The sequence below is a fragment of the Arctopsyche grandis genome, chromosome 12 (genome assembly GCF_051622035.1).
Source record: "Arctopsyche grandis isolate Sample6627 chromosome 12, ASM5162203v2, whole genome shotgun sequence".
Lineage (NCBI taxonomy): Eukaryota > Metazoa > Arthropoda > Insecta > Trichoptera > Hydropsychidae > Arctopsyche > Arctopsyche grandis.
The window spans coordinates 6,461,197-6,486,805 of NC_135366.1; the positions used below are offsets into that span (position 1 = coordinate 6,461,197).

The 25,609-nt window shown below is 31.4% G+C and overlaps 1 protein-coding gene across 1 annotated transcript; it reads left to right on the forward strand.

The window, feature by feature from the left end:
* Positions 1 to 7,160: 7,160 nt before the first annotated feature.
* Positions 7,161 to 24,728, forward strand: LOC143919781 (protein takeout-like). Its single transcript, XM_077442302.1, has 5 exons — positions 7,161 to 7,395; positions 14,212 to 14,304; positions 23,489 to 23,636; positions 23,732 to 23,865; positions 24,040 to 24,728. Exons 1-5 carry the CDS (start codon positions 7,323 to 7,325, stop codon positions 24,351 to 24,353), a joined length of 762 nt encoding a protein of 253 aa, XP_077298428.1. The 5' UTR covers positions 7,161 to 7,322; the 3' UTR covers positions 24,354 to 24,728.
* Positions 24,729 to 25,609: the final 881 nt, after the last annotated feature.

The window sequence follows — 25,609 nt, forward strand, 5'->3', positions numbered from 1 at the left end:
TGCATATTAATACATATAAAAGCACACATGACTATTTTTTGATTAAAAAAATTCTCATTGATATGTATTGATGAGGCAAAAACTATAGAACAATTTGTTTCGTTTATATTCGAAGCTTAAAAAATTTTAATTAAAAAAATCATTGATAAAAAAGTCAAAGACATTCTCAACACTTGACTTTTTTTAACAGTTTAAGCATTTCAATTAAATATTGTGATAGTAATTAACGAAAGCATGTGCTCCACTACAAATATGTCGATACGAAAACATACTTTCAACATACTAACGAATAACAATTTCATCCCTTACAAACTCCGAACAATGAAACGACCCTTTGTACACAGCGTAACGTCAACCATGAAATCGTTCACTCGCAAAGTCACATAAAATGGCACATCCCAGCATTCACCGGTGGACAACAATCGAGCAGTTTCAAATTAATTTGGGTCCATCATCGGCCTGAAAAGAGCGCTGAAAGCACCTCCCAAGAGAGTGATGGTCGAAGCCACCAGCTCGAGCACTCTAAGTAATCCGTTTTCTGTAAAATCCTTCCCCTTGCTCTCCCCTTCGGCTAAATTTAGATCGTCCTTTTCGTCCCAGTCGATCTCCCGGCTCGGTTTCGAAGTGGTCGAACCCGCACCGGAATCCAACACGAATCTCTCAGGATGAGACCGACCCATCGGTATAACTTTGAAGCTGGGATTCGAATCGATCAATTTCGGATTTATCAATTCTTTATCCTCGACCTCGTCCTCCTTGTCCGAATCGGCTGAATTCGTCTCCCTCTCGCCGAAATCCTCATTCGAATCGTCCACTATTTCCAATTCTGCATACGTTGGCTCCCTATTCGACACAATCCTGCTGCTAGTATTGATGGGAATAACCAGACGCGATACAATCCTTTCTAGAACATTCCTAGCGATTTGTTGATAGACAGTAGGAGATTCGGTCACGATTCTAGCACTCTCTGAAGTTTTAGCTGTTGTTGTGTAAATGCTAACATTTTCAGACTCTCCATCTGATGCTATTGCGGTTGAGAAAGGGTTGACGAAAAACAACGGAGATGCATCCTATAATGAAAACATTACAATTGTCAATAATTCAATTTATTTATTTTTAATCTATAACCTCAATGCGCCTTACTGGCCAAAAACATTGTAGATTTGATAAAAGTATTATATAGTTAAAAAGTAAATATATATCAATTAACGGTAATTGGATTATTAGTCACATCACGATCGCCCAAAAGACAATTTTTGCCATGAAAATCGCGAATATGGAATATTTGACACTCGAGTTCTCTTTAGTATGATGGACTTTTCGGCTGCCAGATGTTCCGTTATAGAGATTTTAGTGACTTTAAGTGACCAATAATCACCGAACCCAATTAACACCTACAGAGACATCTATGGTCAAATTTGTAAATTCGTATCATTTTTAACCCTTTGAATGCTGACCAACGGCGATCGGCGTTTTGCTGACATGTCCATGGGCCTGCAAAACGCCGATAGACGTGTATATTGAACATGTACAAAGTAAACACGAAAACTACCTGCTAAGCCTTTATAGGTAGCATTGAACATGGGTCGTGTAATCCTTGTCATTCATTTGTCAACGTTTATAAAGACTCGTTTACACTGGAATTTCTGAATTTATAACCATAGCAGAATTACCCCCATGGAAATCCCTAACTGCTGAATATTTTAGATTGTGAGCATTACATTTTAACTAGTTTTGGAAAAATACATTCATTAACAGACTTCTTTTGACTATTTTATATTGTTGCAAGATATATTAGAGAGTTTAAACACACCTTTACAATACTCAAAATCCTCGGCGCTAGTGATCTATGGTTTGTTAGGATTAGCTACAATTTTTATACCTACTTTCTATTGGATTTCTAAATAATTCTAGTTGGAAATGTTGGCGAAATTTTCAGCGTGGCGGGCTTTCAAAATAAAAGACATCAGCACTCAAAGGATCAAACAATTCAGCGAAGTTCAGTAAATAAACATTAGAGATAGAGAAATGGTCAGATTTGCAAATCTGCAGCATTTTATACGATTCAGAGAAATTTGAGATTGCTGACAACTCGAGATTTGCTTGAAAATTTGTAAATTTGTTGAAACCGTTTCAATGAAAATCAGATAAATTGGTAAACTCTGATAGGAAACCAGTGGGATTTGAACCCGTGACCACTCTGTTCAAAGAATTATATGCAAACCACTAGTATATTCTGCTGGTCAATCAATTAACACGAATAATAATAAAAAAAAATGCTTACACAATTCAGGATGAATATGAACACTGTTGATATGAGGCACGAGTAGTACTGCATTGTATCTGTTTTCTATCCCTCGAGAGTGTTGATTTTATTTTAAATTAAACTTGTAAATTTAAATTTAAATTAAACTTTTATAAATACTGATGGGTTTGATTCAATCGAGTGTTGTTTATAATAAATAATTGCATTTATTATAAACATGCGTGTGCAACGCGTTTACCGATCGCCGGTTGATTGAAGTGTCACAAAGACAGTTCGATTACTTTATTCGGCACAATGCGATGTTCGCTAAAGATTGTTCGGACAGGGGTATTCAACTCTCAACAGTTATACAATTCTAACAATATTTTAAATCTAAATCATTTTTCAGGTTTAGTTATTGAGACGATCACATACAAAATTGGCATCGTATGGAAAACGCGAAGGTTAAATATGTTTCCGTGTTTTTGAAAATAGAAAAACCAAATTTTCCATTAAAAACTTTAAATTTTACTATTTACAAGGCTTTTCTATATTACACTTCGTTCATTGTTCTAACAACATATGCATTATATGTATTATAATCTAGATTCTTCCGATTGTTTTGAAACTTTGCCATTTTGCGCGGTTTGGTCAACGATAGATATTTAAATCGATTCCGCCACTACGATGGTGAAAAATAATCGTAATAGACTCGTTTAAAAATGCAAACATTTTGGACACTTTGTGGTCAGTGGTCAGTAATTAAGATTTAACCCAAAATTTAACATTTTTTTAACTGTCATGAAATATCTGTATGTTGTTTTGGGTTTCACAAGTACTACATCGGTTGATGTTTTTTTTACTATTGCTGCGTAGGGGTGGGTGGAGGATCCAAATAAAAGGCCAAAGTCGCTTCACAGCATTTATTAGGTCATTAAGGAGCCCGCACAACCAGTGCTTCGTTCAGAATGCCTTGATATGGCCTGCTTATAAAGGGGAGGTCGCTCACTACATCTTCCTCGACGCGTTTGTTTACTTATTGTTATAGTCACGTACTAGATATCCAGTCCCATAGTCTCGGCATGCAGTCCCGCGCTTTCACGCTGTCAGTTCTGAGAACTCTAGCGGGAAGTGACCGAATGCCGTTACCGACCACTTAGTCAATTCGGGGGTCTTCATTGTTAGCCTACTGCACTTAAGCCTGCAGAAAATCCTCGAGATAAATCTTATACCCTGAAAATCTTATTTTCAATGTGCAATCTTGGATTGCACATTGAAAATAGTTTTAATACTGATTTTTACATAATAAATCTATGTAGCTAAATTTTCAAAATTGAAGATATAAATATAAAAAAACCATCAATAGAAAATCTCACTACGATAAAATAAAAAGAAAACAGTTAAAAAGAGAAAGAATAGTGAATTGGCAAGTACAGAGATAAAAAACTTTTAAGAAAAAAATTGAACATTCCAATTAAATTGAAAAAAAAGCTTGATCAACCACAAAAAAATTAAAAATGATTTTTTAGGTACATTCCACTAGTTTATATTCATTTAATTAATAAAAATCATATATTTTCTTACACTTCGCCTGAAAGCGATGGGAAACTTAACAAAAAAGGATTATTCACGAACACAATGAAAATTAATAAGCTTACGACCCCGTCAGAGAGTATTACAATATTTAACTGGAATATATGAATAAGTAAATTTGATTCTAACAGGTTAAGTGAACTGTTGGGCTTCAAATGTTTCCCGTCTACTGTTGATTTAATATTGTGTAAGTATTTAAGTTGACTCGAAACACTACACGAGGGGAGCAATTAATCAAAAGCTATAATAAAGTTACACAAAATATAATATAAACATCTGATGCTGAATATATTGTTTAAAATTCAAACCTTGATGGTGCCGATGTGCAATATCAGCCGTGACAATAGTCAACTGAGACGAGAGCGATGGTCACGATAACCTTCATAATATGACTTATGGAATGCAAAAATAAAATGAAATGACTTCCAAATACGATCAGGAAATGTATTAATCGATTATTATAAATGAAAATCGATATTTGAAGCATCCATAATAATGCTGCATAATTTAAAACAACGAAATACATACATACACTCGAAATGTCTATCTAAAAATGTATGCTACAAATTTAAATATGATAGATTTTATAATAAATATGAATTAATTGTACAATATTATCTTATAATATACCTATATATGTATGTTTGTAAAAAATAATTTAAAAAAAACCAGCGACATCTATTGAAATTTGAGTATAGTGTTTGTAAAATTGTATTGTACACTACATATGTACATTAGCGTTCAAATAAGTGTTGCCAATTAACAATAGGTCATATTTATTTGTACTTTAGTAATTATTTGTTTCGTTTTGTGGTCTATTGATATATTACACACAATAATAAAAGGCCTTTTGCGACGTAGAATGAATTTAACTGACAATTTCCTTAAAACATGAAACGTTAAAGAGGATTCCAAGAAAATTCTCAATGACTGAAGTTTCTTTTGTGAGTCTTTGATATAAAAGGCGTAATATTTTTTTGTATTGGTCTTTTCAAAACCTTGGTCTTGAACTCGTGTTATAAACGATGCGAATGAAATGAACAGGATGCGTCGACAAAGAAATGAATATATTTTATTTTACTTATTTGTAAAAAAATTCAGTGACGACGTTTTAAATTAATAGTTTAAAAAAATGTTATTCAAGCGAGTTTTCATAGTTTTTTTTCTTATTTACAATATAATAATATTAAAAATAATATATAAATATAGTTTCGCTTATTGAAACTTATTCGTCGATGATCTAACCATAAATATGATCAACAGCTTATTTATTTTAAATACGTAGTTGATTGTAAAGTACACATATTAGTTATATTGCTATATTATATAATATTATTATACACAATATATTATTCTTTTATATTTTTCTTTTTATGATTATAATATATTATCGTATATATATGTAAATGAGTATATTGGCACCGTCACTAAGCCGCGCGGGACAAAGTCGCGGGGACAAACTCGCTTGGATGAAACCTTTGAGCGACAAAATCGCGCAAACCAAAATAGCGCGGTGACAAAATTGCGCAATTCAAATATAAACAAGAAAATAAATATAAAAACAAGTAATATACATAAATATTAAAACAGGTTAAATGTATCTATGTAATCTAATATATAATTTTGAAATAGACTTTGTAAGTAAGTAATGTTGTTTGTAAACATTGAAAACAAATCAAAGTTTCTATGACGACGATTCGATATTTTTTTTCGATTCAAATAAATTTAATAAAAAAATAAATTTTATTTATTTTTATTTTACATAGATATGTATATGTATATATACCAGGAAGTCTCGACAACAAGACCTCAATGTGCCTTCCTGGACAATTAATTACAAGCAATGCAGCATTTTATTATTACATAAATCACTGTATTTCCAGAAGTTGGAGAACACACAATAACAATTAATTAAGTACAGAACTAATCCATTGAGACATCTATGGATTTTAGATTTATACATTATTAACAAATTGTACATACAATAAATACAGAAGATTTATGACAGCAGGAAAAATGATTTTTTGCCAATTTTGAGGAACCGTTTCAACAATGGTCAGATAAAATTGGCAAACTCTGATAAGAAAAGATCGATTTGGAGTCACAAATACCCCCAAATCTAACCAGCAGTACAGCGGATGAATATTTACTATTAGATTCGCCATGTTTAAGCTGTTTATATTACAAATACCGAGCGAAGCCGGGTAAAAGCACTAGTAATATATAATTTAGTAATATGAAATACACTTTGTAAGGTTGTAAGCTTTCGTTGGGAGCTTCAAAAACTAATCAATGTATCTATGACGATGGTTGAATATTATTATGTTTTTTCGATTCAAATAAATTTAATAAAAAAAACAAAATGAATGTTTACTTGAATAACAAGATATTAAATATAATTATATGTCCTAAATTTAAAATAATATCGAAGGATCAGCAGAAATTCAAAAGTACACTTCCAAAATAAACACTCGATTCTTATTTTATCATTAATGTGTAATTATATGTATATTAGACGTGTTTTTAATATTTATGTAACTTGTTTTTGTATTTAATTTCTTGCTTATATTTGTTTATATATGCGTTGCACGATTTTTTCGCCGCGCTATTTTGGTTTGCGCTATTTTGTCGTTGCGTGGTTTCGTCAAAGCGATTTGCTCTGCGCGGTTTTGTCGGAACACCCAGTACATATATTATACCAATATGATCACATGTAGCTATTTATTAAAATGTAATAAAATTAATTATTCATTTAATTAAATTTATCATAATACTAATTCTGCATAACTGTTTTCAAACAAAGTAGTACATACATATGTATACAAACAGAATAAATATGCATGTATGTCTGTAGTTATATGCATATTGATTTTTCTGTACATCAAGCACTATATCCCGCGGTTTCGATTTTTATTTCTATATTTTTTAATTTTATCTCCCCGATCAACTTTCGACATATCGGCTGGTATTAAATAAAATAAAAATTCCAAAATATGGTTCAAAATAAAATATTTAAATGAACGATATACCTTTAAATCACGTAGACTTATAGTCTCATAGAGGATTTTGATTGCCATTACCATATATATGTATATAGTATGTTATATTGAAAAGCCTAAATCTTGACAAAAATATATAATACTTAAGCAAATTGACAAGCGTCTTTATTAGATAATAATCATTACCCAATTGGTTTGATAATATTTGATGGCGTATTTTATATATGTACCTAGGAGCGTAAAAGAAATTCACCTGCACAGTTTGGGCACAACTGGTTTTTACAAATCACCTTTTATAAACAGCAATAATGTGGAAGTTGAATGCAGTCGCGAGCGGAACGCGAAAACGATACCGACAAGACGCGTTCGTTTTCAATCAAAATAAATAAAATCCGATACTAAAAATAATAAAAATTTAAAAACATATAGTTCAGCCCTTCATTTCCTTCTTTAATTTTTTTAAATTAAAAAAATTAACCGTAAAAATGGTACAAACGGTGTGGATATTGTCTATTATAAGCATTTTTTCAGCAGTTCAAGCATTGGATAAGAGATTACGTGAGTACAATTTTATTTATTTATTTATTTTAATATATTTTCAAACATAGGAGATTATAGCTAATGGAGCTGTCTAAATAAAAAAAAAATAATCAACAATAACAACTGAAAAATATAGAACGTTAGCATAAAAATTATTTCGAATGAAAACAAAATTTTTATTTTATTATATTTAAAATTATCATTGTTTTTATTTTAAATAATTTATGTAAGTCTTAAAATCAATTCACAATACATATGTATACATATGTGTAAATTGGTCTCAAATAATATTGCCCCATATTCAAATTCAGTTAAATCTCGATCTACCTTGAAAATGATAAACAGTACTAATTTTCGGCATTGCCGTGTGAAATATCAACATACAAGTATTATAATGCAAATTTCCACAACTTGAATGTATATTCATTTGCGACACATTTACAACTCCATAAATCAATTACCTCACACTTCGAATTTGAATCGTATGCTGCCAAAAGTGACAATTTGTCAACATTGCCATTTCTTAACAACACGGTAACAATTTTAACCGGTCGTTGAACGTTTTCGCCTAACAATCACATAACAAATCGAGAAATGATGCATAATTGAACGTGAGCCTCGCAATTGAAAATGAATCGACAATATATCAGACGTACATATATGTAAATTAAAATAAACAGACGGTTTGAATGATCGGAAATTCGTATTGAAATCAAATGTTTATTCATTCGAAAATCATTAGAGTCGAATTTGAATTTGACCGAGAATTTATTCGAAATTCGACGACTTATAAAGTAACTTGCGTAAAAGCGGTATTAAGAAAAATAAAAAATAAAAATAAATTGTACACAATAATTGAGAATAAGTACAAAAGCACGAGTCGAATTAAAATTTAAAGGTTTTAAAGGTCAAATTAAAATTTAAAGGTAAAAGGTATAAACATTAACCTATCATTGAAATAAAGACACATTTTGCAACGGAAACTTGTATTTTATTTAAATTATGCAACACTCTTGGCTTATTACTTTGGTGTGATATTTCGTTGATTTCCCAACTCATAAGATAAGACGATGGGAAGAGATTATATTATATATTAACCACAAATTATACTTTTAAATTGTTAAATAAATGTCGAATACGAATTATACAGTACAACTGTCAAACCGGCATTGTATACGTAATTTTAGTTAAAATTTGCAATTTTCAAACCATTTACATAACTTTTTCGATGACTTTATATGTATATTACAATATTTATAAAAAATATTTCAAATAAATTTAATTTGAAGAAAGCAATTGGGCAATGATTATAGACTTGCGCAAACCGAAGATGATAATACAACGTGTATAATAAACTCTAAGGTAAGATTGCGCGTGTCGTAAAGCAGGATTCAATAATAAAAATGAAATAATAATAATTTCGTTCCAAATTTAAAATTTCCTAATATTCTAATTAAAAAATAAAATACACACACACACATGCATAAAGTGTATATCAAAATAATTACCTGGTGAGAAATTACGAAAAACGTTATACATATACAATATTGGAATCTTTTTGCAATGTCCATTAAGAATGTGTTAATGATTCGTAACCTGAATATGTGTATGCGAGTTGCATAAGACAATCTATCAAAACTTCACCGTTGATCCATTGATATTTGAGTATTATGACGCGATTACCATTACCCGCTGCATTTAGAGCTAATTGCATTATTGCGCACGTGGTTGCAAGATGCAAAGAAAAAATTAAACGTTTCGTCAACCGACGTGATTTGTTATTGTGTGATCGTATTATATTGTATACATATATTGGACTGTGTTCATTTGATTATCAGACCGTGTTACCTTGCATTTTTTGTCGTTTTCAATGTATATATCAAGGATTTTTTTGGAATTTATAATAAAAGCTTTAATAAAAACTCGCTAATCGACTTCAATGATATAATAATATACGTGATGTGCTTTTTTGATATTCATTCGACAACGTTTTTTCATCACTCTTCTATTTTAAACAAGCTATTTATTTATTGCACAGCTTTTTCAATGCCAGTTTCCTCATTATAATATTGTATAAGTAGGTACAAATTCAAATTTAAACCTACATTGTATAGGTATAATATATTGTATGTGATAAGAAAATGTAAATTCGGTAAAATAAGTGTGTTAATTGCTTGATTACTTTAATTTGTTATAGTCCAGTGGCGGTTTTAGAGAAGTTCAAAATTCTGCCCCTTATTAATTTATTTCAAATTAAATTCAGACCATCGTGACTCTACAGGTCGCCCCAAAGCGCTACTATGGTCGGAAACATGAAAAGAATACTCATTAAAAAATAATACAATCGTACAAATAATAAAAAGAAAAATAATACAATATTATTAAAAAAAAAAACAATAAAACAAGAAAAAAAAAAATTAAATTATAAAAATACCAATAATACAAAATCAAAATTTGAAAAAATAGAAATGTTTATAGAATTTTTTCAAAAAATGGTCGGTAACTTTTACAAAAAATTTAATGATAATAGGTTATTTTTTTAAAATATATTTTGACCACCAATACTGATTACACTGAGCAACAAAAAATCACGTTTTTGAGTTACCAGAGCGGAGACTAGCCAATCTTTACTAAGTTTGACCCACTGAATTCGAATATGATATTGAATAGAATATCGCTTGCACCTAACATATTACGCGATACAACCATATATACGACGAAAGCATTTAAATTAAAATTACCGCTTTCGTTAGTACGTTTAGATAAAAAAAAATATTAAGATAGAAAACCAATCCTTATAAACGTGGTGAAATAAAAAATTTGCCAAATAAATGAAAAATAGCACGGAAAAAAAATCCGTAAAAAAAAATATATTTTTGACTTTTAAAATTCGCTAGACAATTAATTAGAAGTATTTTAAAGCAATAAAATATAACAATTAATAGGAAAAATATCTGACTATTGATTCCAATACTCACATTGAGCGTAACAATTCTAAATTTTGAGTTAAAGACCGCAAAAGCCAAAAAACTGTAAAAATCGCGGATTTTTTTAAACGATCATATCTCGTAAACGATCGCCCACCAACAATATCATATTCGAATTCAGTGGGTCAAACTTAGTAAAGATTGGCTAGTCTCCGCTCTGGTATTTTTTTTTGTTGCTCAGTGTTATCTATTTACTGACCAAATCAAACGTCACCGACCAAAAAAAAAAAAAAACAATTATTATAATAAAACCAGTAATCATAACAAAGCTACAGGCCTTTTAAAAATAAGATACTAGCGAAAAAGAAATGATAAATAATATATATTTTAAATTACATGTGCACATAATATATATTTATATATGTATATATATATATATATATATATATATATATATATATATATATATATATATATATATATATATATATATATATATATATGCACTGCATAATTTAGATCATTTGAGGATTGGCGTTAAATTCTCGAATTTCAAAATACATATAAATGGAAGATAACAATTTCGATTCACAATTGCAATTCGTTTTTCCATCTTTGATTTGCCGCCCCTCAACATGTGCCGCCCTTGGGCGCTGCTTACTTTCCTACGCCCACGGGACATCCCTGTGCTATACATATTTATATACATAAAAAAGCTCAATTAGTTTATTTATATTTAAAATAAGGCGGTCTAAATCAGAATATAAACTTTTTTAACATATTAAATTTAGATATAGTAAGCATTGGTTGGGCAAAGTTTTGTTACGTTACATTATTTTCAAATCATTCAAATTGTTATATGTATATAGAATTTTCGACATTTCTAGGAAGAAATCCTACATTTCTTCCGCTTCCACATGTTAACATGTTCGATATTTATATTTCCTAGATATGTACATACACATGTTCCGTTCAAGAAAAATTCTCAATTTTGTGTATTTCACATACGTACGAAGAACGCGAGCCGGTCGTCCGTGATAATCAATTTCTCCGAAGAAATGAAACGACAAACGTGGCACCGAGAGAGAGAGAAAGTGATTCGGTATTTTTAATTATGTAAACTTTGGAATTGTGCTATCACAACACGAGAGAAAAAAGCCTCAAATCTGACACAATTGTAACACAAACGAGTAGGTTAAAAAAGGTTGAATTGAAGGTTGAAGTCATTACATTCCTAAAATTGCCTTAAAGAGCAATAATTTCCAAATGCTATAATACACTAAATGTCAATGGGCAAGTACGAAATTAGGTTCACGTGCACATGTATACATATATGTGCATACATATATATTGTATGCATATTTCGAAAGATCGACTCAAAGCGTTTGAGAAGCACTCGTCATCGTATGCAAACCACTGTACGATAAATTGCCCAACGATGTTCTTCGTAATACAAATGTTCGATTTTAGCGCGTTTGTTATTCGCGGCGAAAAACAGGACGATTTGAATAAATATTGCAAGGACGTGTCTGTGTGTGTGTGCGTGTATAATAACCTCTTGTCATGAAAAGGACGTGAAAAGATTGCACACGATTTAAAATATTCCGATCTTTTCCGAGTCAATGTCGACGATGACGATGATGTGTTCTAAAATGGATTGTTTTCATTTTCAGTTGCATAATGCATCTTTTATGCTCATGGTGGAAATTAGAAGGCTAGTACATATGTACATATGTATAATACATATGTGCATATGTAGATAGATAGGGTTGCCAACTTTTTTAAAAACTTGTGAACTCACATCATTGAGCCGTAATAATTGAATGTGGCTTAAGTTCATTTTTCTTCATTTCGAGAAATATCTCGCAAAACATTAAATATAATGATTTGAGTTTAACAATATTTAAAAATACTGGTGGACTTTAATACGTGTACTCTGCTTTTCCAAGATTCTGGCCATATCGAACATAAATAGTGTTTTTGGAACTGAAAATTGTATCAAATTTAACGGCTCATGTATTGGATTTATGAACATTTTTAAATATAAAATATTTATATAGAACTAATTCTGCTCATCGGAAAAACATAAAAATTGCACCGCCGTCAAAATTTTATTTTATAATATTAACTTGAAACGTACATATGTACATATGTATAATGAACTTCCTTAATGAATTTCTCTCTAAGCGTCCTGTGAAGGATATTTCTCTTGTAATTTCACATTGTTCTGTGGATAGATAGATGGAACAATTATTAAAAGTTAACAATTATTAAAATCCAGCAGCATAGCTTGGTGGTTGCGTTAATGCTAACCAGCGATAGGCTACCGGATTCGATTCCAAGGGTTGACCTCGATTGAAAATAATTTATTCCGAGTATTATCTGTAGTGCTGCTGGTCAAAATTGGATATTTCGAGCGCAACTTGCATTTGATAGTGGATTCTGGCGCGGTTTTGTCGCCGAGCGGGTTTTTGCTGGCGCGGTTATGTCGCCGCGCGGTTATGCCTGTCGCGGTTTTGGCTCTCGCGGTTTTGTCGCGAAGCAGTAACGTCGGCGCGCTTATGTCGGGGCGCTTATTGACCGCGCGGTTTTGACTGGACACCGTTTTCCACAGAGTTGTGGAAAACGGTGCCTTGAGGGGTGTTAATGGATACCTCTGTGGAAGATGACGTAATTATATATGTACTTAAGTTTAATAAAATGCTTGGTATTATATTATATTATTTTAGGATTACTAATATCATATTATATTGTTATTTTTAGTTTAAAATTGTTAATTGTATAATAATTCATTAGCAATTTGCTATTTAATAATAGATAAATAAAGAAATAAATTGCCCTAATTATCTTCAACAATTCTTCAAATGTCCCTTAAACCGGATTGATACGATACGAGTACACTCGAACCGTTTCCACAAATTTGGTCACTCGGACGTTGCAACGTTACGAGTAACGTCAAAGTGACTCGGTTTGGATTCATTCGTATCGTGTCGTTATTACTAGTCACCGGACCCAGAAGGTGCCGCGTATTGTTCAAAGGTTGTAAATGCATTGTTAAAGGTTTGCCGAACCTTTTTTACTAAGGATTTACAACAATGGAACAATGGATAGCACTGTGACTATCCGGTGTCTAGTTATTACGAAACGACTCAATTATCTAATGGCCTAATTAGACGGAATATCATTTTGTACCTATTGGGAGCATAAAACAGTATCAACTTAATTTCACAATTATTAAAAAAAAACTGTTTTTCTTGGCCTTAAAAAAGAACTAAAGATTATTTTCTATTCAAAGGAGCACGAGAGACAACCCTGACTTATAATATTAACCCACAAACCAGCATCATAATCATTGTAAGTTTGCAAAAGACCGGTTGCGTGACAATCACCACTAGTTTTAGAAACTAGATTCGCTCGTTGAAATCTCTTTTCCTCATATTTCGTATGCACGTCAACTATAGCAACGAACAAGCCTATGGTTGTATATTCGAGCAACTTTCGAGCTGACAGAATAAAAATCTAATCAAATTTTTACAATCAAAGCTAAGATTACGTGTCAGACGAGGACAAAGAAAATTCGCTCGAGAAACGGTTATATTTAGAGCAAAGTCAATAGGCGGAAGTGTTACAAATCGAAATTGATATGCAAACATTACGGAATCATCAACAAATCAGCCATCTATGAAATAATGTTATAGGAAAGTGCTGACAAATTCGCTGAAACATGTAATATCGGTGTTGGCAGCGTCGAGCGCTTTCCGTTTCCGGCGAGAGAGCGTCGGAAAAGCGTCGGAAAACTCGCTATCGGAAATGAGCTCACGTTATACAGCAGAATGATCATGATGAGCCGGTTTCCCTACGGTATGAATTAATTGTGAAATTCATTTTGTTTTATTTTGATTTTCAGCTGAAGATTTTAAGAGATGCAGCCAAAATTCAGCCGGACTGAACGATTGTCTTAAGAATGCAGTGCCAGACGCTCTGCGCAAGATGATCAAAGGTAAACATCAATTTATATAAAATAAATCAACGGTAATTGTATTATTAAATATTACATTAAAAAAAACAGTTAAAAAATAAAATAAAATATTATTAAAATAATTATGTACTACTATGAAGTTTTGTACTAGTTATTTCAACATCAATATTTAGTCTGAATTAATTATGTATTAGTTATTTCAACATCAATATTTAGTCTGAATTAATTATGTACATTATGTACATTTATTATGTAATAGTAAAAAAATCAATGTTAAATTAATTTTTTAAAAATATTTTTTTAATGGGTTATGTATTTAAATTCAGGGGCGGATTGGATCATCAAGAAAAGTTGAATAGCAAATTAAGTACGCATATTATAATTAAAACTAGTGTTGTACCCGATGACATATCATCGCATGGGTTTTGGCATAAATAAATAAAAATTAAAATAAACGTGTCGTTGATCAGCTATTCGATCCCCACGCGCGCGAATTTTCAAAAGCTTTTAAATATATTTAATTTAATATTTAGATTTAATTGTTTAATGTGAAAAAAAAATGGTAGAAACTACCTACGTACATATGAACAATATAAATCACCGATACAAAAATTAATTAATTAATTAATTGATTAAATAAATTTTCAATAGACGGCGGGAAATTCTCTGCCAAGTGGAAACATTAGTAGCGATCAGTATATATAAAAGTTTTTTTCTTTTTTTTTTGTGTTCGCATATACGTTTTGGCTGTGGCTTAGTACGGCGAGCGTTATTTCAGACAAACAGACACACAAACGGAATAGCGTTATTATAAATTTATAGGTATTTTATTTTTATCTATATGAGATCAGGAAGGCCTGACAGATAAACTCCAATGTGCCTTCCTGGCCAATTACATACACATCCAACTCGAAACAATACCTGACATCTATGGTCAGATATTAAAAACATCGTATAAATATGTTCAATGACATTTTTCATGTAACAATACGAATTTTTACATTCAATAAACAACCACGCCAAAACCTATTAATTTAAGGGTTAGGCTAGGTTACAGATTGCTCCAAAGCGGCGAGTGTGCTCATCAGATTACGACTCTATGGCCAGACATTAAAAACATCGTAAACAATACGATTTATAACAATACGAATTTTTGCATTCAATAATCATCCACAGAGACATCTATGGTGAGAAATCAGGCGAAACCTGAGATACAATAATAACTCAAGGTTTGCAACAGAAAATTGGGGAGGGAAAGCCAATTTTACAGGAACCGTTTCAATGAAAATCAGAAAAATTGGAAAATTCTGATAAGAAATGATCGACCTCGACAAACCAAGGTTTGGCCAACAACAAGACTCTAGTGGGAATCGAACCCGTGACATAATGCACGAAAGAATTCAACACTCACGTCTAGACCACACTGTTGGTGAATGATGAGCAAAAGACAAAGCTAGTAAAAAATAAAAATATTTTGTATTGTTTTATATTTAAGTATAAAACAATACGAAAATTGTGACCCTAGTGGTGAGTCACCAGAGGCATTTTGGCGCCTTTTCATTGCTACAGCTGTTCCATCGAGACCGGTCGGTTCACTGTCACTTGAGATTTCGACACGTCTTTCTCGTTGAAAAAAATATTCACATATTTTACATACACACAACATGTATGCCACTTCCACTCCTTCCTGTCTTGGGCAAGCCTCATCCGAGAACGTTGCACTTTTCACATTTACTTCTTGGATACGACCTTGTCGAAGTAAATACATACATATATCTACATATGTACTGAGAATGCATTGAGATACCAAATAGTGATCACAAGAAAATTAAAGTAGGTGTAAAAAATCTATCTATGTATATATGTATATACATATATAAAAAAAATGAATGTCTGTCTGACTGTCTATCTGGCTGTGTGTCTTGAATAGGCTCCTAAGCCACTGAACCGATTACGATGGAACTTTCAGGATTTGTTATATGCAAGTCCGGGAAGATTACTGTGAAAAAAAACGGGAAAAACCTCTTAATAATAATATTCGTAATTACGATTTTACTGACGCGAAAGTAAAGCTATGCCGCGAGTATGACAATAATCGCGCCACGCCTACCTCGCACTCGAATGTACTGAACATTCAGGGCTGTACCACAAACACACAGCGGATGGCCCACGTCAGCAAATATATCTATACACCTATATATAGAATTGAATGTTTGTGGAATGGTAACGGGAATGGGAATTGCACGCGTTTTTGTGGCATTGCAACGTATGCCGGGTGCAGCTAGTGTAATATATAAATGAATAAATAAAATCTTTTTTCTTGATATTTTAAGTTGGTTAAATCTTTCAGTTCGCATGGAATTTTATTTTATTTCTTTTGTCAATTAATTTCATTTAAAATGTATCCTTTATTTAAAATATGAGGGTTTTTTTTTTTTTGACATTTATAAGGCTTCGTGATTTTTTCTATACAATATGAAAAGAAAATATAAATAGTATTATGTACATATGTATATTTAGAATCAGGATGCAAGGGCTTTCAAACGATGCACGTGGATTAAAATATAAACTACGACCGAAAAGAGCCCGCGTGGCGTACACTGCTATACACGCTCGGTAACTACACACACTGCACGTTCAAAACCAAATCCTACATAGATTTTATTTTATTTTATTTCAATCGAACATACAGATAAAATACAATAATACAATTAATACAAGCATTTTAATTGAATGCGAATTCATACAAACATCATCCAAAGTGACATCTATGGAGAAATTTTTGCAGCATTTTGTAATAGAAATTGGCGAACCTCAAGACGCTGAATAACTTGAGATTTTCAAGAGAGATTGGAAAGGAAATGCCTCTGAAAGGAAACAATCGACCTGGAGTCACAAACCAAAGTCTGGCCAACAGCTACTAGTGGGAATCTAACCGTGACCACTCCGCTCGAAAGCATAATACGCTAACCACTAGCCCACGCTGACATACGACAGCTCTTTTGTTTATTTTTCTTGAGAAATGCTATAAATTGGTTAAAAAGACATTTTGCAATACCATCTTAATATATACATATACGTACATAGTTTGTTAGAAAAAAAATAAAGCTATGATTATTGCCGCATTTATAATACATGACTACATCAATCTACTAGAGGTAAATTTAATAAATTTGCATTTACTACATATATGTACATATGAGCCGTTATAATTTAAAGTGGCATGAGTTCACTTTTGTTCAATTTAAGAAATATTTCGCAAAACTTAAACATAACATTTTGCGTATAACAGTATTTAAAAACACTGGTGACCTGTAATACGTTTATTCTGCTTTACCGATATTCTGGACATATCGAATTAAAATAAGTGATATCAATTTTTGAATCAAGTCAAATAGAAATAGTGTTTTTGGAACTGAAAATTGGACTTTCAAATATAATGGCTCATATATTGGAAAGAAAAAAAATTGATCCTTTCTTCGAAGCTACATTTGTATATTAATTATTTATATGTGTGTCCAAAATCTACATATACATATTATAATGCAACTATCGATACGTAACACAGGGGTGAAGCGTAACACGCGATAACACGATATTGCACCACAACGCATGACATTCGCGAAATCCACACACGCATACAGAATTGCATATAACATTTCCTGAACACTAGTACATATTCATACATATACCCAGTGGTGTAGTCGGGCCAGGTCGCCGCCCTGACACTTTGTTTGATATAAACATTGTTTTTCCGAGTACAATTGATAATAATATTTCACATAAAAATTTGTATACATACATATATTGTGAGCAGACTCTCGTTCTAACACTCGATGACCACAATCGAATAGTAATCTGAGCACATTCAAAACTTAAAATACATTTAATGAAATTTATTGGCTTTTTTATCTAAAACCAACCACTCAAAACTTTGATAGAAAACATTCTTTGAACTATTGACCATACACACTTAAGGATAGATAAGATGAGGGAACTCAGCTTAAATGAATAGTCATCTCTAAATTCACATGCTAAAATTTCATTTTTGACATACATACGTATACATATGTACATATATACATTGCTAAAAGGAAATATTGCTGTTGACACACAAACACGGGTTTTGCAAAATCAAAGATGTTGAAAAGGATGCATTATGGAAGTTTTTATAAAATATAAGAAAATACATCATAATTTCCACAAGTAAGAATATTTGTTAATTAATTTGAGAATTAAATAAAATTCCACTTAGAAAAATCATATTTCGACTATTCTTGATAGCAAAAATAGCAAAAATTCTATTGACAACTGGCTTACCTCGATAAAAAAAACGAATTTTTGTTATTAATCTACAAGAAGAGTCGAAATATGATTTTTCTAAGTGAAATTTTATTTAATTCTCATATAAAGACAATTTAATATAATATCACTATTCATTCAATTCAGATTCGTGTAAATACTAGTACGAGCTTATAGCTCGAAATTTTACCGATTTAATATTCAGCACACTTCCAATTAACCATTTTAAACGAAAACCAAAAATAGTGCGGCCAGAACACTATCCCAATAAACATGTTTCAATAGAAAATATTCAATATAAAATAGTATTAACAGTGAGAAAAAATCCCAAATGAAAATACGTACTTTTGACTTTTAATTTGAACTGGACGACTACTTAGAGAGATTTGAAAACTGAAAAGTACTACAAATGAAAGATAAAATACCCAACTATAGATTCCAACATTCATTTTGAACAAGAAATTGACAGATTTTGAGACATCGACCGAACAACACCAAGATATAGAAAAATCGTGCGATTTAAATAACACATATATCTTCGAATCTCGAGCCAATCAACATTTTTTATTACCATATTCGTGTTTACTGGGCATAGATCTATAAGAAAAGTCATATCTAGTCTCTGAACTATTTTTCATGTCGAATAGTGTTATTATTTTGAACTACCAATATTAGAATACAACCTTTTTTTAGTAAGGAAAAAATCGGGGGGGGGTCATAAAAATTAAACACCGGCCTTGTTCTTTTTTATTTAGCACTACACCACTGCATATACCTATGCATGCATTTTCTAAGTGGCACCGTTTCATTTTAAAATTGCACGTATAAAAATAATTAGAATATACCGGAACGATAAGACAGTGGAATAGTAAAGAGCATACCTACGCTCAATGGGTACAAAATTGATAACGAGAGTGTCGATGGCAAGTGCCTGATTAGGAATGCGAAAGAGGTTTTCTCAAAAGAAAGTTGCGGGTGATGAGGCCCGGCCTGGCCCCGGCCACTGGCCGTCAAATGCTCTCATAATGGCCAAGTTGCGCAACAGTCGTTAATCCGTAACCGGTTTCGTAACCGGACGATTGTCCGTCCGTCAAATCGATTTTCCGTACGCCCCATTTCCGATTTAGCACCGACCGACCGATCGATCGATCGACCTTGTAATACAACGCTATGATAATAAAGATGATGCAAATACACGTGTAGCTAAACGCTAAAACGCGTTTGACACCTTTCAATTCGCCTCGATTTGATTTAATGGTCCTGTGCCGAGAAATGTTCTCGGATGTGTCGTGGTGATGATCAAGCTCGCATGACTCTCCCTCACCGAAGTGGGGTATGCAAGTGCCCCAATTTTTACGTTTTTCTTAATAACTATATGGCTTTCAAAGCTATACACCATAGATGTATAATAGCTTTCATTCTTTTCCTTTTCATTTGTTTATTTTGTATTTACCTTTTTCATTTGTTTTATATTTGTAAATTTCAATTTCTTCTTATATTCTATTTTATAACCTTTTCCAAATATTTTAATACTATAGTTTAATTATGCAATGTTCTACATATTTTGTCATGCCTCTATTCTTTACTTTTTAATTTGTTTTCCTTATATTTATCTTTTCATTTTTGTAAAAATCTATTATTGGACTCGGATGTTACATATATAGCCAGCAGCATAGCTCGGACGTTAAGCTTCTGCTTACCGTCAAGAAGGTGCCGGGTTCTATTCCTGAATGAAAATGAATTTTTCAGAGTATGCTGTTGGTCAGACCCGGATTTGTGACTCCAGGTTGATCGTTTCCTATCAGAGTTTGCCAATTTTCTCTGATTTCATTGTTGAAACGGTTCCCGGAAAAAAAATTGGCTAAAAATCCTTCCTACCTACTATGTCACCACTATTTGAAATTTGATGGATGTACAATAAAAATGTATGTACAATTCATAGATGTCTCGTTAATTTGCGAGTTTTTTCAGTGTCTCGCAATTCAACGACTTATAATAAACAAATGCTGCATTTTTATTTGTAATTGGCCAGGAAGGCGCATTGGGATTTACCTGTAAGGTCTATATGTAAAAATAAAATAAAAAAATATATTATTTATTTACTATTTGTTTTTTTATACATATCTATGTACATCCTGTCTGTTGATTTTTCAATAAATAAAATAAAATAAAATACATAGATCCGCCCTCACGGTTTATACTGGTCTCCCTTTTGGCGCATGCACACTTTTCTCTCAGTAGGTTAGTAGCTTCTAAGTAGGAAAGGTCGATTGCAGGGATCTTGTCGATAGATATACGGAGATCTTTTCATCTTTTCGTCACTAACTGAGGGGTTTAACTAGCGGGGGTAAGTGAAAATACGCCGACCGCTGCGTCGTAGGGAAAAAAACCTTTTTTTTCCCCAACTTCCCTCCGCTAGTTAAACCCCCCGCACCCCTCAGTTAGTGGCGACAAGATCTCCAACGAAATTTGTTGCAATGCCATATCTAGTATATTCTAGATCTATGCTATACACCCTATATTTCTCGTATTCCTACAATGAACTACAAGAAATTTATTTTAATACATTTTGTATGATTTAGAAAAGGGGTACATTGTAAAAAAAATACATTTCTACGTTCCATAGTATGATTTAAAGGCGGTAGCGATAAGCAGTGGCGGACTGGCCATACAAGAAAACATGCCCAATGGCATGTGGGCCCCACTATTTGTTTGAAAATATGGGCCCTCAGTAAAATTAAATAACTTTTTAACTATTTCACGTGTGTAAAAATTTATAGGATATTTCAACTTTGGGACCTAAAGTTTGGGTATTTCAACAAAACAATTTCTTACGATATACACAAACAACTAATACCTGCTTTAACAGCCCAAGGATCGGTTAACTTTTTTTATTAGGCTCGAAATGTAAGTTTCAACATTTGCGTGGGCCCTTTTGCTGGGCCCATTTCCAACGTCAATATTATGTACATATATACCAATACCTATGTAACAACTAACTACTGAAATAAAAATGGGAATAAACAAATTTTCGTGAATAATATAAACTGAATTGCTTAAAACAATTTTGATTTAAATTTGCTTCATACTTTCAAAATAACATTTGATTATACTTCGATGATATAGTAAGATTTAAATACACAATTTTAAACAGTTTCCGAATATAAAATCTATTCCTAATCTAGACACATCCATGTAAATAGAAATATAGGATAGGGGCCCCCTCCCCAAAATCCCGATTTTCGATTAACATTAATTGAAAATATTATGCATTTTTTTCAGGGACGTAATTTGGGGGGCCATAGGGGGGCACTCGCCTAAATTAAGGAATAGAGTGAATTTAGAAAATATTATGAATTTAATGTGATACTATGGATCTATGAATGCTAAGTTTATTTCTTATGTATGTTACTTTTGGGTAACTAATAAAATAATCGCTGCTATGTGCTTTGAAAAAAAAAACAAAACAAAACTTTATCTATTGTTATTACGTACATAGATAAAGTGAAAAGACAGTCGGTAGAAATTAAGTTAATTGATAGTTTTTTGGTGACTCAGTTTGATGGTCGATTAATGTTGACCATGTAAAGATTTGTGGAAAAAATGCGCTTTTTTCTCTTTTTACATAATATTTTTTTATAATTAATTTTTCAAAAATAAGCTTATTTTTTTCATATTTTATAACTCAATAAGGTAAAGAATATTTTCCATTTCTATTCCGATTTAAAAAAAATTCAATTTCACCAATCTTTGCCTGCCCCCCCAAGAAAAAGTTGAAATGACGTCCCTGATTGTTTCTACCGAAAGTAAAAGCCGCTTTTATGATGCATTCTATTTAACTAGGACAAAATTTAGGTACAACTTTTTTTGTTTATTTTATCTGTTTATTCCCATTTTTTTAAATTTTATTTATTTTTTACCCTTGATTTTTAGCGTGGTGGAAAGAAGAAATTTTTTTTATATGGGGGGGGGACAAATTTTTTTAACCCTGGGTGGGCCCCCTTTGACTCCTGGCATGCACTGATTTCAGTCCCAGTCCGCCACTGGCGATAAGTTATGTTTTTGACTGTTCGCTTGCATATTCTTGTTGATCGATGAATCAATGCGAGAGAAAGAGACAGCTACATTTTCGTAAGCTATTGTTTTCGTCGCTTTAGGTGCATGGCATAAAATCTAACAGCCGAAAAGTCCATCATACTAACGAGAACTCGAGTGCCAAATATTCCGTATTCGCGATTTTCATGTAAAAAATTGTCTTTTGGGCGATCGCAATGTGCGTAATAATCCAATTACCAGTTTGAAGTATTTCAAAATGTGGAAAATGAAATTTGTTTGCGTATTTTTTAATAATGAGCTCACAATCAAGTTAAAAATTGAAAGCGAATTAAAGTGAGCTTTTGTTATAATTAATACTCCATAAAACATTTAGTTCAGCTAAAATATAATACATATTTGAAACGTGAAATTTGCCGATGTGATGATTTTGTAAAACTTTTGAATATGTTTGTATATGTAAATCTCTAATTTTAATTTCAAATTTACACATTTATAAATATCAACAGTTTTTTTTACATGCAAACTGAAATTTGTCTAAATTTTTTTATTATGTTAAAATAAAAAACTACTTTTCATTCGTTTACAAAATCTTATCAAGTCAAAAGCTTAATATCACAACGATATTTGAATAATGTTTCACAATTTAAAATATATAATTATTATAGATACAAGAATGAATGTCAATTTCATATTCTTGTGTCTATTTTTATTTGAAAAAAGCAATATAAGTTTCATAAAATTTAAATTGATTTAACAAAACATTAGAATTATGTAACTCAAAATGTGTTAATTTTATGATTTAACAATACAATTTTATTAAAAGTCCACTTCTCATTGAAAATTACAGGAATTCCAGACCTCAATGTGCCAAGATTAGAACCATTGTCAGTATCGACAATAGATATTCAGACTGGATCAGGTCCCGTCAGCATCAGACAAGTTTATAACAATATTAAAATTCTTGGACTGACTAATTCAACACTGTTGAATTACAAGTAATATAAATAAGATGTTATGTACATACATATATTGATTCATCTATTTAACTATGATATCCAATGTATATTAATTTCCATCCGATAATTTCCAGTGCTGATTTGAAACAATACACTTTGATTACGGATTCATTTACTCCATCACTTGAATTCATATCTGATTATGTTATGTCTGGACGGATCTTGTTGCTGCCAATTCAAGGAAAAGGAAGGTGTAACTTTACTATGGGTATGGAAATTTGTATCATATGTAATTATGTTTATAGTATATAATTCAAATTTATCTGCAATAAAATATCAAAATTTATTAACCAGCAATGTATTTACATATATATTCATGAGTTCATTACCATATGATGAAATTTGTGCAATCATAATTTTAATTACAATTCTATTATTTCAGCCGACCTTGTGGTGAAACACGTGTTAGTTGGAGAACCAGTGACGAAGAAAGGTCAAGTTTATATGAAAATAAGACAGTATGATATCAAGCTTATACCAAAAAAGATTTCTTTCTATTTTTCAAATTTGTTCAACGGTGACAAGGCACTCGGTGAACAGATGAATAGATTTTTAAATGAAAATTCCGAGATTGTTTTCAATGAATTGAAACCCTCGTATGAGCAATCGTTTAGTTTATTATTTAAAGACATAACAAATAAAATATTCACTAAAGTTCCGATGGATCATGTGTTCCCAATCGAGAAGGAAAATTAAAAATTAGATCTAGATCTAACAAAATGGGTGTCTGTTTGTACATTTACATATTTTAAAAAGAAAACAGTATTGTTACTAAATAAGGTGTAGATAAATAAAGATGTATTATAAATTAATATTTATATAGAATAAGGAATAACGACGAAATGTTTTACTGCTTTAAAAAATGTATAATTATCTCTGTGGTTTCATAAAATAATTTTTAAAACATTTTCAAACATTATTTTAATTGCATTTATGAAGAAAATATTAATTATGAAATTGATTGTGTATTAAATTTGAATCAGCAGTGTGTAATAATATGTGTGTGTGTGTGAATGAACTGTTGCAGAAAAATAATTATTTTTATTTTTTAATAATAAAAATTATATAATTTAGAATGTTGTTTTTTTTACAAGGTATACATATATGTACATACATATTTTTGATACGATCAATATTAACAAAATTACATATTTTAATAACATAATTTTTAGCACATTTGTATTTGTTTTTTACTGACATCTATGGTTAAAAATATAAACTATACAATAACCAAAGCTCAAAACCGTTTTATTAAATAATAATTTGAAAATCCCGGGACCCGAACCGGAACCGAACTGATATGATATGAACCAAATCTGATACTTTCCATTGAGAACTGTTCTTTCCCTCATATCAACGGAATAAAATGTGTGGTATATACTTTACAATTAGCAATCAAAGATTTTATACAATTATATGTGAAGCTCACAAGTTGGTTAAAAAGTTAAGAATCCCTTCTCTTATGAAATTTAACGAAAATTATACTAAAAAACCTGTAATATCTGTACTGTATTATTAGATGGAATAGCATATACGATATGTTAAGCTCTTTATTGTTATGTATATAATTTTGTTCAAAAATAGCTGAAAACAATATGGAGTACTATTTCCCAGAACATAAATGGATCGAAATTAATGTCATCGTTGAGACATTACGGCCATTGAATTCACAATGAAATTTCAAAGCGAAAAAAAGACGTTGAGTGATTTTTACGGAATTTAGATTCAATCAAAATCGAAACTACAAAACTTAAATGAAACATAGAATATAGAATAGGCTTGTAAAAATAGATACACCCATACCTGAAAAAATCAACTTCTAGAATAAAACACTATTAGATTATTTCTGAACTGTAGTCGCAATTTTGTTCCTAAAAGCAGGGCCCGATGAAAAGTTGGTAAGCCTAGATAAAGTCAATTATGAATAAAAAAAGATAGAAAACCAATCCTTA

Excerpts from the sequence above, each read along its gene's own strand:
- LOC143919781 (XM_077442302.1), top strand. The coding sequence starts at position 7,323 with ATGGTACAAACGGTGTGGATATTGTCTATTATAAGCATTTTTTCAGCA. Across the intron at positions 14,305-23,488 it reads TCTGCGCAAGATGATCAAAG|GAATTCCAGACCTCAATGTG; the intron begins GTAAACATCAAT and ends TGAAAATTACAG. Across the intron at positions 23,866-24,039 it reads AAGGTGTAACTTTACTATGG|CCGACCTTGTGGTGAAACAC; the intron begins GTATGGAAATTT and ends CTATTATTTCAG.